General features: G+C 37.5%; 1 protein-coding gene across 1 annotated transcript; it reads left to right on the forward strand.

The window, feature by feature from the left end:
* The first annotated feature begins 5,609 nt into the window (after window positions 1-5,609).
* LOC102790817 (NLR family CARD domain-containing protein 3-like) lies at window positions 5,610-14,937 on the forward strand. The gene is made up of 6 exons (XM_087833771.1): window positions 5,610-5,919; window positions 6,148-7,966; window positions 8,857-9,033; window positions 11,487-11,663; window positions 12,278-12,324; window positions 13,500-14,937. The coding sequence occupies exons 1-6, from the start codon at window positions 5,610-5,612 to the stop codon at window positions 14,021-14,023; spliced, it is 3,054 nt and encodes a 1,017-aa protein (XP_087689897.1). The 3' UTR covers window positions 14,024-14,937.
* Window positions 14,938-18,652: the final 3,715 nt, after the last annotated feature.

Below are 18,652 nucleotides of genomic sequence, written 5' to 3' on the forward strand. Positions count from 1 at the left end.
ATCTTATATCTGTTTTCACTCTTGTATGCTTTTCATACAAGTTTCACACAAGACAGATACAAACTTTATAAGATTTATATATATCTTTTCCATATGGGTTAAGGCCTAATATGGAGCCTTGGTGTTACGCCACATTTCCATGTCCTCACAAACAATTTACAGAATCTGTAATTGGCCTCAGGTGATGCTGAGGTCAGGTCATAACATCCAATTATGTTGGCTATTGAGAAGATTGAAGACATTGAGGGTAGACTTGACACTACATCAAGTATCAGTCAGGTCTTGAAATGAATAGTGATGGGACAGAGACAGCTGGTTAGCACGCTGTGTTCAGTATCTTTTTCAGCAAAACACTTAAATATATTTCTGCCGCTTAACATCAAATAGTTACTGCTGGGCATCCTGTTCTGTTAATAATTGCAATTTCTTTTTGAATGGGTAAACAGAAGTTACAGATGCATTTTTAAGCTTTGTCTAATTAAGACATTTTCTGATCCTTATTGAAGTTCACATGAGCACCAAAGACCTGTTTCCATGAGAAGTGACATGTCCAAAGGGGAAGCCCCAGACTTCAGTGATAATGAACCAAGTTAAGATACTCTGGAAATAAAATTCTGTTAAACAAGTAAGGAAACATTATAAATCCCTCTGTCATTAATAAATCTGATAAAAACTTTGGGATAAAAACAAGATGGGGCCTGATTATTTAAGACCTTGTATGTAAGGAGCAGGATTTCGTATTCAATTCTGGATTCCTGGATTTAACAGGGAGCCAATGAAGGGAAGCCAATACAGGAGAAATATGCTCTTTCTAGTCCCTGAATTACAGTAGTCCAGCCTGGAAGTAATAAATGCATGAACTAGTTTTTCAGCGTCACTCTAAGACAGGATATTTCTAATTTTAGAGATGTTGTGCAAATGGAAGAAGGCCGTCCTACACATTTGTTTAATATGTGCATTGAAGGACATATCTTGGTCAAAACTCACTCCAAGGTTCATCACAGTGTTACTGGAGGCCAAGGTAATGCCATCCAGAGTAACAATCTGGTTAGATACCATATTTCTAAAATTTTCAGGGCCGAGTACAATAACTTCAGTTTTATCTGGATTAAGAAAGTTAGCGGCCATCCAGGTCTTTATGTCTTAAGACATTTCTGCAGTTTAACTACCGTAATTGGTGTGTGTTATCTGGCTTCATAAATAGATAGAGCTGGGTGTAATCAGCATAGCAGTGAAACTGTATACTATGTCTTCTGATGATGCTGCCTAAGGGAAGCATGTATAATGTAAACTGAATTGGTCCTAGCACTGAACCCTGCGGAACTCCGTAATTAACCTCAGTGTATGAAGAAGACTCTGCATTTACATGAACAAATTGGAGTCTACTAGATAGATATGATATAAAACCGCTGCGTCGCAGTACCTGTAATACCTACAGCAAGCATTAAAAAAAACACATAAACATCAGCAATCACTTTTTTGGATATCACCAGCCCACTTTAACGCTTGAGTATAGCAGTAGAAATTATATATATGTTTTTACCTCATCTCTTTGTATTCAATAAGCGTTGATTGATACAGCAATAGGGTTGTCTTTTATGTGTTATTGTTTCCTCCATTTAGCCTCAAATCAGTGTGAAGGGGTACTGTTAAGTGAATGAATAATGTGTTAAATCTAAAATAACAAGCCTGTTTTGAAAAGGAACTTGGTACAAAAAACAAATATTTATGTACAGTTTACTCTGCGGTGGGGTCAGACAGGCCACCCCAGGTTCTGTGGGGCTTGGTGGTGCTGCTGCCGTGGCCTTGGTTGATTCCAGTGAGTGGGGGTGCCTACTGGGGTCAGCGGGGGAGCTGGCCCATAGCCCCTCCCTTCCTTCCCTCCCCATCCCCAACTGCCTCCCTCTTCCCGCTCCACCACACCCACCCACACATACAGGGCCTTGGGGTGCAGGAGTGTCACCAGGGTGCAGGGGAGGTATTCCCTCTCTGTCCCCTTCTGGCCACCTTTGCCTCAATTTTAAAATAAAATAAAATAATAACAACAAACGTCAATCAAATGGACCAATACGGCAAGGTCGTGATGATCCACTTGGTAAAATAAATTCATTGGGCATCTTTCTTGGCCTTCAGACAGTAAATCTGATGGCTAAATATAATTGATATTCATTTAAATGGTAGTAATGATCATTGGTGACACGAAAACATGTATGTTCTATATTAGTTAGATAGGACTTGTTTTTAAATGATAAAATATTTTTTTCATCATAATGAGAGGGCATTTGGTTTGATTAATTAATGACATATTTTTGACTTAATTTTGAGGTTTCCTTTAACTAAAAATCTTTGATGTTAGTTTGAGGAACTAAAGGGAACCAAATTCAGAGAATATTTAGACATTTAAGATATTTAAGTGTGATGTTGAAAGTCCAACTGCTGATGAGTAATGTTCTAATATTTGTTATTTAGTGGTAATTTTTAATACTTTTGTAGGTTATTCAAAGGATCCTCATGAGGGTTTGATCATTAGCAGGGGATTATGCACAGTTAGGATAGTGGGCAGGAAGGATCTGTATCTAGACCCTCTTAGACAGGTGCCTCTTGGATCACACCTTCTTTAAAAAATGGCCAGTAATAATTATATGTCTAATGGCTTGATTTAATAGTGGATTGTTTTATTTTTTTTAATTTTTTTAGAAAATCCAATTTCCCACCACAGTCATGAAATAACAGTCATTATTAGTTTTTTATCTCTTAATAAAATCTGTTTTCAGGTCAGCTCCATGCATTCTTAGTACATGCAGTAGTATGTGATATTAAAAATTAAATCAGAACAGAGGATACTGGACAGAAACCTACAAAAAGCTTCAGAGGTACCTAGAAGGTTCGATATTTATAAATGTTTGACATTGAAGTTTACCATAAAGCTGAACAGGAATACAATATTTAATACTATTAAACCTTCTGAATCTAAATGTTGAGTAAAAGCAGGGAAAGGTATGGGTGAGCCTACTGTTATAACTGTAAAAGAATAAAAGGAAATGGAGACAATGGAGATAAATTGCCAAAGTGAATTGTCAGTTTATTTACTTTTGCTGTGCTGACAAACAAAATATTAATTAGAAATGTCTTCTCTGCCTTGAAGCTCAACTAGATCAACTGACAACAGCAATGCTTCTGTGAAGAGTGATCTCAGTGGTGAGGATGACTCTTACAACATCATTAACACAGAAATCCTTCTTAAGTCAGCGCTGTCAATAGAAGAATATTTTAAAACACAGGATATTTGTACTTTATTTAACATACTACTCCTACTTTCTTTCCTCTGAGAAGGTATCACACTAAGAAAGAATGACATGTCATTGTATTTATTTACAAAACTCATATTTGTACATATTAGTGCAAAGATTCATGGTACATCTTTTTATATTTTTCTGTTTTTTCAGAGACCTCAAAGCAATGGACAAAGCTGGTGACACATCTGCGCAAAAGTCTTCTTAGAGAAAACACTTTGATTGAAAACACCAATTATCCTAACCAGAAAAACACAGAACACATCATAAGAGAAGACAGCACTGCAGAGAATAATGAACAGACTGGGGTGAAAGTGAAGACAATATCTGATATATTTCAAGACAAGAATGGGAAGAAACCCAGAACTGTGCTGACTCTTGGAGAGGCTGATATCGGAAAATCCTTCCATGTACAGAAATATATAAAAGAGTGGGCGGAAAATACAAACCCTTCACTTTTAACTTGGCTTAAAACATCTTTAATTGGTAAAGGAAAAGAAAATGAACTAGGAATATTTCCACTCAAAGTCTCTGAACTTAATAAAATAAAAGATAAAATTAGCTTGGTGGGTCTTCTCAACCATTGCTTGAAGGAAACCAAAGACTTGGTCATCACTGAATTTTCACACTTCCCAGTTTGTTTTATCTTGGATGGACTTGACCAATTTCAGCTCCCGCTCGACTTTGACAACAACACCACCTTATCTGATATCAGTGAGCCAGCCTCAGTGGACGTGCTGTTGACCAACCTCATCAAAGGGAACCTGCTTCCTTCAGCTCTAGTGTGGATAACGTCCCGACCTTCAGCTGCTAATCGGCTGAATGTTGAGAAATGTGTTGACAGGGTGACAGAGATACAAAGTAAGATTATTGTTACGGAGACTGTACTTTAAAATTAAATGCAACCAAGGGTCTTCATAGTATAATATCCAAAAGTCTTGATCTACCCCCAATTTCTTTATATATCGTCATACATTTCTAGAAAAATGAGAAATAGATGCACCAATTTATTAAAACATGTACAAACTGCATATTTCTACTTAATCTCCCACTCAGTGAAGGAGTCACACTAAAGAGGAATAACATGTCTTTGTATTTATTTATAACAGTCATATTACTACTATCATTGTTGTTAATTGAAATGTTGCAGTTGCTGGATATTACATTGTTCATATTCATTCTTGGCTCTCTTTCATTTACAGTGAAAAATGCAGGAGAAATTCTGAAGTCTGCAATTCGCAAAAAGTATAAAACACAGAGAGAGGAAGAGATTGACACAGAACTCTGTGCACAAAAGGAAGAAAAAGAAGAACTAGTGCAACCCAACTACAAAGATATGTTTAATGTGCGAACAGTGCTAACAAAAGGAATGGCTGGTGTTGGAAAAACATTTCAAACAAAAATGTTCATGATTAAGTGGGCAAAAAAGAAGACCAACAAAAACATAGACATTATAGTTTCATTGCAGTTCAGTGAGCTGAATAAAAGAAGAGACCAATTTCAGAGTATGGAAGAACTGCTTAATGATTACTTCAGTGATATTAAACTACGAGGACATCTCTCCTATGACAAGTTTAAAATACTTTTTATTCTGGATGGCCTGGAAGAATGCACACTTCCCCTGGATTTTATAAACAACAAGAACCTGACTGACATGAAGGCACAGGCCACGATGGATGAGCTGTTAACAAACCTAATCAAAGAGACTTTGCTTCCTTCTGCTCATCTCTGGATCATCTCTCAACCCTCAGGAGTCGATAAGATTCCATCTGATTATATCCAGAAAGTTACAAAATGTCAAGGTAAGAGACAACACACTGGTTTCCACATTTAAACACAATTAAAAATAAATTAATAATTGATGTTGTTCACGGTACATTTATTTATTTATTTTTAGAGACGTCAAAGCGATGGACGAAGGTGGTGACACATATGCGTGAAAGACTTCGTACAGAAATCACTCTGATTGAAGACACCGATCATCCTAACCAGAAAAACACAGAACACATCATGAGAGAAGACAGCACTGCAGAGGACACTGATGAACAGAAAAAGAAACAGACTGTGGTAAAAGTGGAGGCAACATCTGACATCTTTAAAGACAAGAATGGGAAAAAAATCAGAACTGTGCTGACTGTTGGAGAGGCTGATATTGGAAAATCCTTCCACGTACAGAAATTTATAAAACAGTGGGCGGAAAAGAAAAACCTTTCATCTTTCACTTGGGTTGCAGACAGGACAAAAGCTTTTTTTGGTAAAGCAAAAAAAAATGAACTAGGAATATTTCCACTCAGTGAGATTAATCAGATTAAAGATATGAAATTTAGCTTAGTGGGTCTTCTTAATAATTTCTTCAGAGAAACCAAAGAATTTGTGATTACTAACTTTTCACAATTCCCAGTTTTAATTATCTTGGATGGACTTGACAAATCTCAGCTTCCACTTGACTTTGACAACAACACCACCTTGTCTGATATCAGTGAACCAGCCTCAGTGGACGTGCTGTTGACCAACCTCATCAAAGGGAACTTGCTTCCTTCAGCTCTAGTGTGGATAACGTCCCGACCTTCAGCTGGTGATCAGCTGAATGTTGAAAAACTTGTTGACAGGGTGACAGAAATACGAGGTAAGATTATCATTGCAGCAACTGCAATTAGATATAGTTGAGCATTTTTGTAGTACTTATGCTAGTGTATTACACCAAAAAAGAGTCAAAATGCTAAAAAAATAAATAAAATCATAAAAGACAAATGTAGTAAATATTTATATGATAAATAATTTGTTATTGCTAAAAGCAAGATAAATGTACGCAGTGTATACTTGTGTAATTTCTGTTTCTAATGTTTTCTTACAGAGAAGCTGGATATTAGAAGCCAACGCAAACTCAAGTCTCAACTGAAGGAGCAGTTTACTCGTGTGTCTGAGGGCATCGACAGGCAAAAATCCTCTGCTGTCCTGAATGAGATCTACACAGAGCTCTACATCATAGAGGGGCAGAGTGGAGAAGTCAATGAGCAGCAAGAGACCAGACAGGTTCAAAATGCAAAGTTCAAACCAGTTAAACAAGAAACAGTAATTAAATATAATGAGATCTTCACCTCTGTAGGAAATAAACATATTAAAACTGTGATGACAATTGGAGTGGCAGGCATAGGAAAAACTATCGCCTCAATGAAGTACATGCTGGACTGGGCTGAGGGTAACGCAGTTCAAAACATTTATTTCATGTTTCCACTTCCTTTCCAAGAGCTTAATTTGAGAAGAGAGGAACAACTCAGTTTTGAGGATCTTATTCATCAGTTCTTTCCAGCTATGAAGACCTCAGAAATATCTGACTATGACAAGTACGAAATTCTGGTTGTTCTGGATGGCTTTGATGAATGTCGTCTTGATCTTAACTTCAGTGAAAGTAATAAATGCACCGATGTGAGAGAGCAAACATCAGTGAATATTCTGCTGACCAACCTCATCCAAGGAAATCTGCTTCCTAAAGCTCAGATCTGGATCACCTCCCGTCCTGCAGCGTCCAACCGTATTCCTGCTGATAAAGTTGACCGGGTCACAGAGGTGCGAGGATTCAATGATGAGCAAAAAGAAGAGTACTTCAGGAAGAGGTTTAAGGACAAGGATCTGGCTGAAAAAATCCTCACTCATGTGAAGAAATCAAGGAGCCTTTATATCATGTGTCACATACCAGTTTTCTGTTGGATCACTGCAAAGGTCCTGGAGGAATATGTGACCACAAACCAAGATGATGAAATGCCCAAGACTCTAACTGACATGTACACATACTTTCTTTTGATTGAGTGCAGACAGGCTAACAGAAAGTATAATGAAGACAATACAGGTGAAAGCTGTGAGATAGATAAATGCTGGAATGAAAGAAACAAGGAAACCATTATATCTTTAGGAAAACTAGCTTTTGAAGAGCTTGTGAAAGGAAACTTTCTCTTCACTGGAGAAAACCTGACAGAGTGTGGTACTGACATCACAAAAGCTGCTGTTTTTTCTGGGATATTGACTCAGATCTCTCAGATCGAGAGAGAAGGTCCTTCAGTGTACCCACAGAAACTGTTTTGCTTTGTCCATTTGAGCATTCAGGAGTTCCTGGCAGCTTTCTATGTGTTTTACATCTTCAATAACAAAAGTGAAAATCTGCTTACCACACCCCCTTCATTGATGTCAGATTTGCCTGCATCTGACTTCTACAAGAAGGCAGTGGACAAAGCTTTAGATAGTGAACATGGAGACTGGGATCTGTTTCTCCGCTTCCTGCTTGGCCTCTCACTGGAGACCAATCAGAAACATCTGAAAGAGCTGCTGATAGACAACAAAAAAAATAGCAAAAAGACCAACAAGCAGACCAACAAGGAGACAGCTGAGTACATCAAAAAGAAGATCAATGAATACATCAGTGATGCAGATAAAAACCTCAATCTTTTTTACTGTTTGAATGAGCTTTATGATCACTCTCTTGTGAAAGACGTCAAAGAGCAACTGCGATCAGGAAAACAGAATTTTGAAGATTACTCTGCTGGTCAGTGGTCTGCTCTGACGTTTGTGCTGTTGACGTCAGACGAGGAACTCGATGTGTTTGATCTGAAAAAGTATCGGAAATCAGAGAAAGTTCTTCTGGGAATGTTGCCACTGGTCAAAGTCTCAGAAATTACTTTGTAAGTACAGGCAGGATTTTGTTATTAAGCAATGCATTTGACATGACATCAGTCTAAATTTGCATCCAACCTCACATATAATGTCAAATTAATTTACGGCGGTAATTAATCATGTAAAGTTTTAACAAGATGGAGTTGGATTACGCAGCTTTATGGGGCAGTGTTGGCGATGCAGCATTTTGTTAGTTTGGTGATGTTCAAGTCAATATTGTGGTTATTTTACCAATTCTGAGTTATACACAGTACACTGTTTCATAGTTTAGGGGACAAAGAAACAATTTTTGTAGTTTTGCCTCCGCAAACTGCCAAAGTGGGCTATAAATCATAGAATCACTGTGTGATTGAACTGCACACTTTCAGCTTTAGTTCAGGGTTTTTATAAGAGTACTACATTAAGTGTGCAGCAATTAAACCTAGAGGCTCACAATTAATTAGATAATTTACTGACAAGCAGCTTCATGGCCAGGTGAGGCATTGTCCCTTATTAACTCAAATGAGGCAGAAATAATATCTGGGATTGATTCAAAGTGTTGAATTTTTTAATTTTATAGCTTTTTACTTTCATTTTAAATATGAGGCTTGTTCATGTGAGGGAGGCCAGTATTAGACTGTACACTGCAGAGCTGACAAAGCACGAATGCACTTGTCAGCTCTGCAGCACCAAAACGTGTAAAGACCACAAAAACAATATAAGTTCATGACGATAAAATTATTGAGAAAAACAATCTGCACTTTAGTCACATCTTGACTGTCAATGTCAAATCCACAGCCACAGTTTTCTTTTTGTTTGTGTGTTTTGTTTTTTCACAAGTAACACTGAGGATTTACCTTAACAATTGCTTCAGCCTCAGGATGTCCAATAGGATTTCTGACTGCTGTTATTTTCACAGGTTGAGTTGGTGCGAGCTCACCGAACAATCTTGCAGTGCTCTGACATCATCAGTCCTGAGCTCTGCATTCTCAAACCTGTCAGAGTTGGACATGAGCCATAATGACCTACTAGATTTAGGTGTGAAACATCTTGCTGTAGGCCTGGAGAGTCCACACTGCAAACTGAAGATTCTCAAGTAAGTGTGCAAAAATGATCACTGCTGGGGAGTTCTGTCTCTTTTGTCTCTTTAGAAGGGTTGCTAAAAACAAAATTGCTTTCAACAAGCTTTCAGACCAAACTGTTCATAAGAAGAAATCAGAATTGAACAGAGACCAGTCTCAAATTGCCCTTATTATTTATTCAAAGGCTGTTACCTTTGAGTCTTGTTCAGTGTGCTACAATGCATGTCTTGGGAATGATCAGAGGATATGAATCATCAAAGGACATTCAGTTGTGCCATATGGCCACTAACCTTCAGTAATCCATCTTTATTCAAAATGATGTCAACATTCGAAGTGGGCTTTGTTTTAGGATTTGGTCTCTCTTGGCAAGACACTGAAGGTCCTTTGTAAAAGCATCTTGTTTTACAGTTTTAATGTTTACTCATACAGCTTCTACAACTTAATTCCCTTTGTTTCCACCATGTATCTTTGCAACACTTTCCGCCGTCCTGATTAGTGTAGATACTGCATGAATCAAATCTGTGAACTCTTTGAACTCCATTTTTCGTTCACTGTTGTGCTAATAGTTGCTAGATCCAAATCTGGATGTACCAGCTCAAAGACATAAATCTGAGAGAGGTGCCCTTTTTGAGGTTTTGATAGAAATGAGTGATCAGTAAATCAGTTGGTGCTTTTGAAAGTTGCAGCCATTGTTGGTCGAGTTCCAGGGTCTGCCAAATTTTCTTCAGTGCTAATGTAATGCCACTGGTGTGGGCGAGAAGACTTCCTGATTCATGTTATCCTGTTTGACACATAGACAAAATCTGTGTGAGGTGTTAAATATGTAACTCATTATTATTATTATTTTTTTTTTTTTACTGTCTGTATAGTATGCCACAGAATGAATGTCAGTTTCAGTTTCAATATTCCAATTCTGGTCAAAGTCTTACATCTCTGTTGCTAAGACAGCTGTGCAAAGCTTGTGTGTGTGAAAAGTGTGAAAAAATGTTTGCACCCTTTCCTATTGAAACCCAGCAAGGGGAAAATGACACAGTGGGCTCAGAGTCTGAGAAAAAGCCATAGCCTGAGCAACAGGTATACCATCCCCTTGATGTCTTCCATTGTTTTGTTTTGTTTGTTTCACATACAAATGATCTCAGAGGACTTTAGGCTGCATTGCTACACTTCCACCATTAAAGGTGGAATTCTGATGATTATTTTGACTATCAGAGGATGCTAGTGGAAAATGGCTAAATGTCTCTTTAATGAAGGCACTGCAAAAAGGTGCATACATTTCTCATGCTATACGAGAAATAACATTGGAACTATGCATTTGTGTGCTGCTACAGTCTAATAAGACACCAGTAACTTTTATAGAAACTTGGGTTAAACAAGCCCACATCCTCCCCCTTGTGGACTGTTGTAGCTACTGCACCCCAGCTAGTATAAAATGTTGAAATTGGTGAGTGAATCTCAGCATCATCTTAAAATATAAATTGATGTCTGCTACCCTTGAAAGTTAGGTTCCATCAAGGGTAGTTACTTAACATTCACCATAAACATCACAACCTGCTGTGCTAACTATACATTACTTTTTGTGAAAAAGTGTGCAGAAACTGATGTGCACACAAAGGTTGCACCACTTTCATTCGAAAGACACAGGTACCAGGTTCAAGACAACAAGACTCCAAACAATGTGACTCTAACTGACTGAAATCACTCTCAGATGCGTTTGTAAAGATTGAAAAAGATTTGCCATCAGATTGCAATCAATCTGAGTTAGTCTGTGCCAGTGACTGCGACTCATCTGGAACATGTCATTGCAATAGGCGACTTAAACCAACTGGATTCCAGTCAGATGTATTCTGCTATTTACCTGTAGAAAAGCAAGCTCTCTGAGTGCCAGTGCAATTTGGTATTAAAATTGCTGTCCTGCAGCAGCTACGTTGTTTGTCGAGGAATTTCTGTTTCAAATGTATAAGTTTATCACTGGACTGAATATAAGTAGTTAATACGAATTTCTGTGTTTTTAGAGGGCAAAGTTTCCAATTATTATCACAGTTAATCACTCTGTCACAAACAGATTGTATGTAGTTGCCTGCTTGAGAAGACTGAATCAGTCTTATTACCATGTTTACTTGCACTTTGAAGACAGCAACACTGCAAGTGGTCGCTGAGCTGTTTCTGGTCTTTGAAGCAGCTTTTTAAAAAGCAGTGAGATTGTAACTTCCTTTTTCGTGGTCACAATAATTTTGGTCGTGCTGTGGTCTCTAATAATTATTTTCCCTAGTGTGAGTGTAATATTAACAATGGTAGGCGAGTTCACTTCACGTAGTTGGTCCATTGTAATGTTTAGGGTTGTCTGGTTCCACAACGGACTCAAGTTAAGAATGTTAAGAATCCAGTTTCAATAATTAAGAAGGAAACTTTTCCACCAAAAATCTAAATGACAAACAATAATTTTTCTCTGCATTTGTTTGTTCTGCAGGTTGTCTGGTTGTCAGGTAACAGAGAAAGGCTGCTCTTTCTTGGCCTCATCTCTTTTGTCCAACACAGCCTCCCGTCTGGAACATCTGGATCTGAGTTACAATCATCCAGGAGACATTGGGACAAAAAGACTAACAGATATAATTGAAGCTCCAAAAGTAAAGCTGAGGGCAGTGCTGTAAGTGTGTGTATATAATATGGCATTCATTTCAATGTTAATTTTGACAGCCAATTTTGATTTCGTTTTTTAGCTATTTAAATTATTTTAGATGATATTTAGATAGTTTTAGTATAGTCTAACTTCATTAGTTCTGATTGTGTGTCAAAAGTGTCAATGCAGCTTTTCATGGTGTTTTGTTCTCATGCATTAGTATTTGTTTAGTTATTATCTTGTTTTCATCAAAAAAAAAATGTTGACAAAAATTACTGGCCAACAAAATGAAAACTGATTTGTTTGAAATAATATGACAGGCTTTTTTTTTCTCTCTTTTTTGTTTTCTGAGCAAAATGTGACAGAAGCTGAAATAACAAATCAATTTTCTGATTTATAACAGTGTGGTTTTGCCAAATATTATGTCATCAGTAGCTCCATTAATTGTGTATATCAAACAAGTACAGAAAGTATTTTTTTCATACACGCACAATTGCTGCTGTGCCAGTGAATTTTCCAACCTTTCATTTAAAAGTAATCCAACATATGGCAGTTGATCAGAAATTATGAAACAGACCTTTAGTTGCATGGAAAATGTCAACTGTTGTACTAAATTTAAAGAATCTATGCTTCTTTTTCAGTTTGGACCACTGCGGAGCATATCGGTTAAAACCAGGGATTAAAAAATGTAAGTCGTCTTGTTATTTGAAATGTTTTGTTATTTTTGTCCAGAGGTACACTGGGTCTTCAGCTGCTGTATCTGTAACAAAACATTCAAAAAACAAACACCACCACAAAGACAACCCCCCCCCCCCCCCCCCCCCAAAAAAAAAAAAAAAAACAAACAAAAAAAACACAACAGCAGTAGGTACACAAAAATACAATTTTGCTATGGTTGGTGAATGCATGTGAGAGAAGGAGAGAGAACATGACAGTCATGTGTTCAAGTGTTTGTCATGAGACTTACTTGATGGTGAGGGTGAGAGGTGCAACAATGACCCCCAAGAGCCAGAGACGGAGGGAGAAAGACGCAGATGACCAGGGCCATCCAGAGCCCCCCATGAGTACTGAAAACCTGATGTTACACATCTCGATGACAACCACATGTCCTGCCCAGCAGAGGAACAAGGGAGGCGCCAGATGAAGCACAGCCAATGACCAGTGGGGAGCAGCAGAGGGGAAATTCCTTCCCTACCCTCCATAACAATATTGCACAGACCATTGCTCAGCAAGCCCCAGACTCAAGCCTAGCCATGTGTGCGAGTGTACACACACACACAGACCCCACCCTTTGATGTGCAGGCAAACAGATGTCCCCCAGAGGCGCAAACAGTCTGTGTCGGCTCCAAACCACCAGCCAACCCCACCCCTGGACAGGGTGCAGAAAGCAGTAGTGTAGGAAAACCTGTCTGCTCATCTGCCTCCCTGTCAGTGTTAAAGGTGACCTGATAGGTGCATGTATTGGTGTATGTGAGTGTATGATGTGTAAATTACGAGTGTGACAAAAAGGCTATTAAAATTGAGGGGAGAGATATGACATAAAAGCAGCTGCTGGGTGACAGTGCTCATCAACACCTCCACCCCAAAACCCTCAGTGTCTAAAGTGCAGGTAAAATTGAGAGGCAGACAACTTTGAAGTGGTGATTGGGACCTCCTAAGCAGCCCCAGCCACCAACCTTTGGGTAGCACACCCAAAAGATTTCAAAAACATTATTTTTGCACAATTGTTTAAAATCTAATTATCATATGTGCCTTTCTTTTGATGTCATTTTCATTTGTTGCTTGGCTTGTGTCTTTTTGATATAGTTTTTATATTTTCTGTGGTCCATGTACTCAAAGAAATTGAATTCATGTTTTTTTCAGATGGCAGAGAGTTGAAGCTTGATGAAAATACTGCAAGCAAAAGGCTTATCCTAGAAGGAGACAGAAAAGTAAGAACTGTAAAGAAGTTAGAGGAGAAACCTGCACGACCTGAAAATGAGGACAGGTTCATGAGGTGTCAGGTGCTTTGCGTCGAGGGACTGAAAGGCCTCTGCTACTGGGAAGTGGAATGGAGTGGGACAGTCGGCATTGCTGTGGCATACAAAAGAGTGGGTAGAAAATTGGATAGTAGTGGTGGCCTAGGATGCAATGAGATGTCCTGGGCTCTGTATTGCTCCAGGACTAAATGCACTGCCTTGCATGGGAAGACATCAACACAGCTGAAATTACCTTCTAGTCAAAAAATAGCAGTGCTCTTGGATTGGGAAGGTGGAATTCTGAGTTATTACAGTGTTTCATCAGAAAAGCTGAGCCTCATACACACCTTCCATGCAAAATTCACAGAGCCGCTCTTCCCAGCGTTCTGGTTTAAAACAGGCTCTGTGACCTTAAATCACTGTGGTTAAAACAGCTTTAATGTACTGTAGGGAATACTAACAATACTCTTTTATTAACATTTCAGTGCCGTCATGTGAAACATTACATTTTCTTTTTTTAATGCAAGGTGTTACTTTACTTACTTCTGAATCCATATCAAAACTGAAAAAATGAAAAACTGTCATAAAGAAGCTTTCTGTATTCCAACCTTCTTATCAGACAACCACTCTAGTACTGCTATAAGTTACTGCATCTTTTTAAAGACTGCATATTGACTGTGCCTTCGTGAGATTTATTAGTAAAACGGAAACCTAACTAAACATACTTTAAATGAACTAATCAATAAAATTTGAATTAGCGAGATTATTTTGGAAAGATTAAACACATTTTGTGTATTTCAGTCATTTCTGTTTATTCATTCATTTCATTTATTTTTATTTTTATACAAGTAAAATATTCTGATGAAAGATATACTGATAACAATGACGAATATTATTAACAATTTATTTGTTTTTGGGGTTTTTTGGCTTCATTTCACATTACTGATACATTTTTTTGTTTTGGTTTTTTTAAGACCTTGTAACAGTTTAACTACTTTTTTAAATTTTCTACAATAAACATTTTTGGTGGCTGTAATGAATACTGCTTTTCATAATTAATATAAAGGACCTGAGACCCAGTAACATGAATATTGAGTTAAATCTTTATTAAACAAACCTGTCCACCGTTTTATTATATGAGAATTTGGGGGCAGTGTAATCACAGCACAAGCATACTCCCAACATGTTATGACTGTGTTGTAAATTATTATATATGATTTTTTTTAATCTCTTATGTTTAAAAAAAATGTCAATAAATCACATGCAAATGTAGACCACCTGTTTAACCAAGGAAAGTTTATTCATCAAAATTATTTGTTACTCTCATTGACATAACACTATTTTTTACACCCCTCAAAAACCAAGCTGCTCTTCAAATTTTGGCCATCGGATGCCACCAAAGAGGACTGTGTTGAGAAGCCTCGAGTAATGATCCCCACTTCATTAGTTATCTGGTGCACTTAGTGGGTTGGTTATGCCCTTTTCCTTCTTGTTGCCTTATTTTTTTGTGGCTTGTGCTTAAAATATTTCTTGGGTCCATAGTGACATAACAGCATTATATTATTGCTGAAGATTTGTTGGACAATTATATAAATTTTAGCTGATGATGCTGATGATTTTCCTTATTAAATTAAATGCATTGACACATATAATTAAAGTTGCATAAGTGAAAAACAATTGTTCTTACACTGTACTTGAAAATTCTGTTAAGGTCTAAGTTGCCTTGGTGTCTTGATTCCTGTAGATCTTCCACTAGACCACTAGAGGGCAGCACAGACAGCCGAATAGAAATGAGTGCTCATGAAGCGTTTACCACTGTCTGCTTGCTCTAACGTCTCATTAACAAACAATTATACTATACTTTTCTTTATTGTTTCATACCTTTCTGACTCATTAAAGCCTCTTTTAGTTCCCAGGAATCTCTCGGGCAAAAAATTACTCCATCTTGGAGGCTGCCTGACTTTGAAGCAACTTATAATGACACTGGTGTTGCCCTGTGGTTGGCCTTGACACCAGCTCGGAGGCCAGAGGTCAAAAGTTTAGATTAAATATTGCTCTACTTCTGCTGTTTGGCAACTGCTACAGTCATTTCAGAGGCTTGTGTGTGTGACAGATTAAGGCATGTGGCTCATAAAATGGCAGTGAATTTATTTGTCTGTTTTCTGAGTGGGTTTTAAAGTCAGAAAAGTGTTTCTCAGCTATGTTCTACAGTATATTTATAAGCAGTGTTGGTCAAGTTACTTGAAAAAAGTAATCAGTGACTAATTACCGATTACTTCCCCCCAAAAGTAATCCCGTTACTTTACTTATTACTTATTTTCAAAAGTAATTAATTACTTAGTTACTTTTTAAAAACACGATTTACAACCTGAATAGGTGATAAAGCGATAGGTCTTTCAGCCCAATTCTACTTTTTCTGCATAATTCATCATACAAAATGTAATCAAATGGAAAAGTCTCTTTTTAAAACTTGTTTTATTAGTTTTAACCTTTTAACTTTATGCATCAAGCAAAAATTTAATTATATGCAACATTCACTGCCTGGAAGAAATTTGTTTAACATTTAAACTTATTTCCTGCACATTCCAGCACATAAAATATAATATATTTTTTTTGTGTTTACACTCACTCTTTCAAATAGATGCAAGTAAAACACAGCAGAAAATAAATAACATCAAAGACTAGCCATCCTTTTGCTCTGTTTTCACCTGTAAAGCAGGAGTTGGGTAGGCGGAGGTTTACCCTGGAGCAGGTGTGCCGCAGCGGTCAGTTGAACAATCCGCGAGTTTCTCCGTGAGTTTCCCATTACGTGATAGCGCACTCCTGGTGCTTGCTCGGAAGTTTAGGGGGTTTTTTTGGCTTTAAAAAGAAGTTTTCTTCCCATGCACAACGGACACTAATGTTTTTGTCACTTTTTATGGAATCAAACTCAAAATAAGGTCAGTACTTCCACGCTTTAAACACTGCATGCTCATACTCTCTCCTGCACTTGATATATTATCCACTGTTGATCTGCACACAGCTGTTGTCACCAACGTCGCACTCGCTTACGTCACTGTCATGAGACATTCTCACAAAAAATCACGGTTTTAGTAACGCAGTAACGCAGTGTTCCTACGGGAAAGTAACGGTAATCTAATTACCGTTTTTGCAATAGTAATCCCTTACTTTACTTGTTACCTGACAAAGGTAATCAGATTACAGTAACGTGTTACCCATCTCTGTTTATAAGTGAGTGGAGTAACTGCTAATGTGCTTGCATATCCATTGTTGATTTGCATAATTAATATGGAAAAAAGAGTCACTGCAGTCAAATGAATCTATTTGTAACAGCTTAAATCACAATATGCACACACACACTTAACCTGTGAGCACAGACGTGGAGTCTTGTGGATACACACACATACAGAAAGCTACGCAAACACTCATTTATCATCTTGACTCTCAGTTGCAGGTCAGACTCTCATACACACAAGCTAGACTGATACTAATGCTCCTCCACTTAGACTGTTTTCACAAGACTGTAATGGCTGAGTCCATTAGTGTTAAATAGGGGGTTTGGCTATTTTTCACACCTTCCCCGAGCCAAACGTGGGCTCGACCTACTACAATAAGAAAGACTTTCAACACTGTCATCACTTTACCTGATGAAATACATCAAGGTCCACATGCTGTCTGTTCTTCTCTCTTGTCTTTATTGTATTTCTTAGTTATACTGGTAATTTTACACTTTCATGTGAAAAAGTCATGAACATACATAGTTACTACACGCAACCTAATTTAAAACAATAACAGGTAAACAGTGCAGTTCAAAGATAATTTTAAAATACTACTTTGTAAGAAAAATAGGTGGCAGTATTTCCTCCCACAGAGAAATGACATTTCCTTTCAACATCTGAAACATCTGAGTGTTCAATAAGAGTCTGTGGAAAAACTGTAACCCCCTCATGTGTCCCTTTAGATGGGACACATCTAGGTGAGAGTTTGCACAGTTTAGGGTTTTGGAATGAATGTAACTGTGAACAGATGAGATTATTTGTCTTTTGTCCATGTTTAATTGAAGGACTTTCAGTCCTGCTGGAGTTATGTGGACAGAAGTGTTAGAAAAAAGAAAAACAACAACTTAGAAACAGGGTGAAAATAAAGGACGAGCATGGTGGAATATTAGCAGGCTCAGCTTTCTTTGTTTTGGTTCTTCCTTCTTTATCCTCCTCCATTTCCCTTTCTGCCCTCTGTAATAACTGCAGCTATGAGCTTCAGCTGTTGATGGTTATTGGAGATTAGATAAGAGACGGTGCTTGGCTGGCGATCTGTGTGTCTACTCTCAGTATTTGGCTTTAGCTGATAAGAAAAAGAAAGGAAATTGGCAGGAAGGATTGGGACTGCTTGGGATGTGTATGTCTAAGAGTGGATAATGATAGCCTGTAGGAAATGCTGGACAAATTGCCTAATAACAAATAAGGAGAAGATTAGGATGAGAGACAGCTAGAAGCTGACTGACAATCACAGGAAAGGCAATGAGAGAGAAAAGCAGAGAAAACCACAGGAACATGTCAGCTGCTGAAAGTAAAGTGGTCAATCAAAGCTTATACAGAGTAAGAAAATTACATTTAATGTTTATCATTTGTTTTACATCTCAGGGTTACCCCAGACGCATCATTAATATAGTGTAAATGGTGCTGACTTGAAACATCACATTTTGGGTGTCTTTTCAGTTACTCCTGAAACCTGAAAGCTCAGAAAGATTCTGGAAAAGTGACCTTAACTAAACATCCTTTTATTTATTTATATGAATTAATATTATAACATTAAAGTTTGGGGATGGAATCAGTAAAATGATAAAAATACTCCAACTTCTTGAGCTTCATCTCAGTGGTAGTACATTATTGATGAAGTAATGATTATGGCAAACTCTATTAAGTACTTTAATCTGCAAAGCAAATTAAGTAATTAATTATTTTAGTGTAGTGCTATGATGTGATAAAAATTGGAAATATTAAAAAAAATACTAAATTGAAAAAATATGTTATTGTGAATTGACCCTGGATTGATTGTAAC

Source organism: Neolamprologus brichardi, chromosome 20, assembly GCF_056152115.1.
Source record: "Neolamprologus brichardi isolate AB-2024 chromosome 20, ASM5615211v1, whole genome shotgun sequence".
NCBI lineage: Eukaryota > Metazoa > Chordata > Actinopteri > Cichliformes > Cichlidae > Neolamprologus > Neolamprologus brichardi.

Excerpts from the sequence above, each read along its gene's own strand:
- LOC102790817 (XM_087833771.1), top strand. The coding sequence starts at position 5,610 with ATGAAATTTAGCTTAGTGGGTCTTCTTAATAATTTCTTCAGAGAAACC. Across the intron at positions 7,967-8,856 it reads AAAGTCTCAGAAATTACTTT|GTTGAGTTGGTGCGAGCTCA; the intron begins GTAAGTACAGGC and ends TTATTTTCACAG. Across the intron at positions 9,034-11,486 it reads TGCAAACTGAAGATTCTCAA|GTTGTCTGGTTGTCAGGTAA; the intron begins GTAAGTGTGCAA and ends TTTGTTCTGCAG.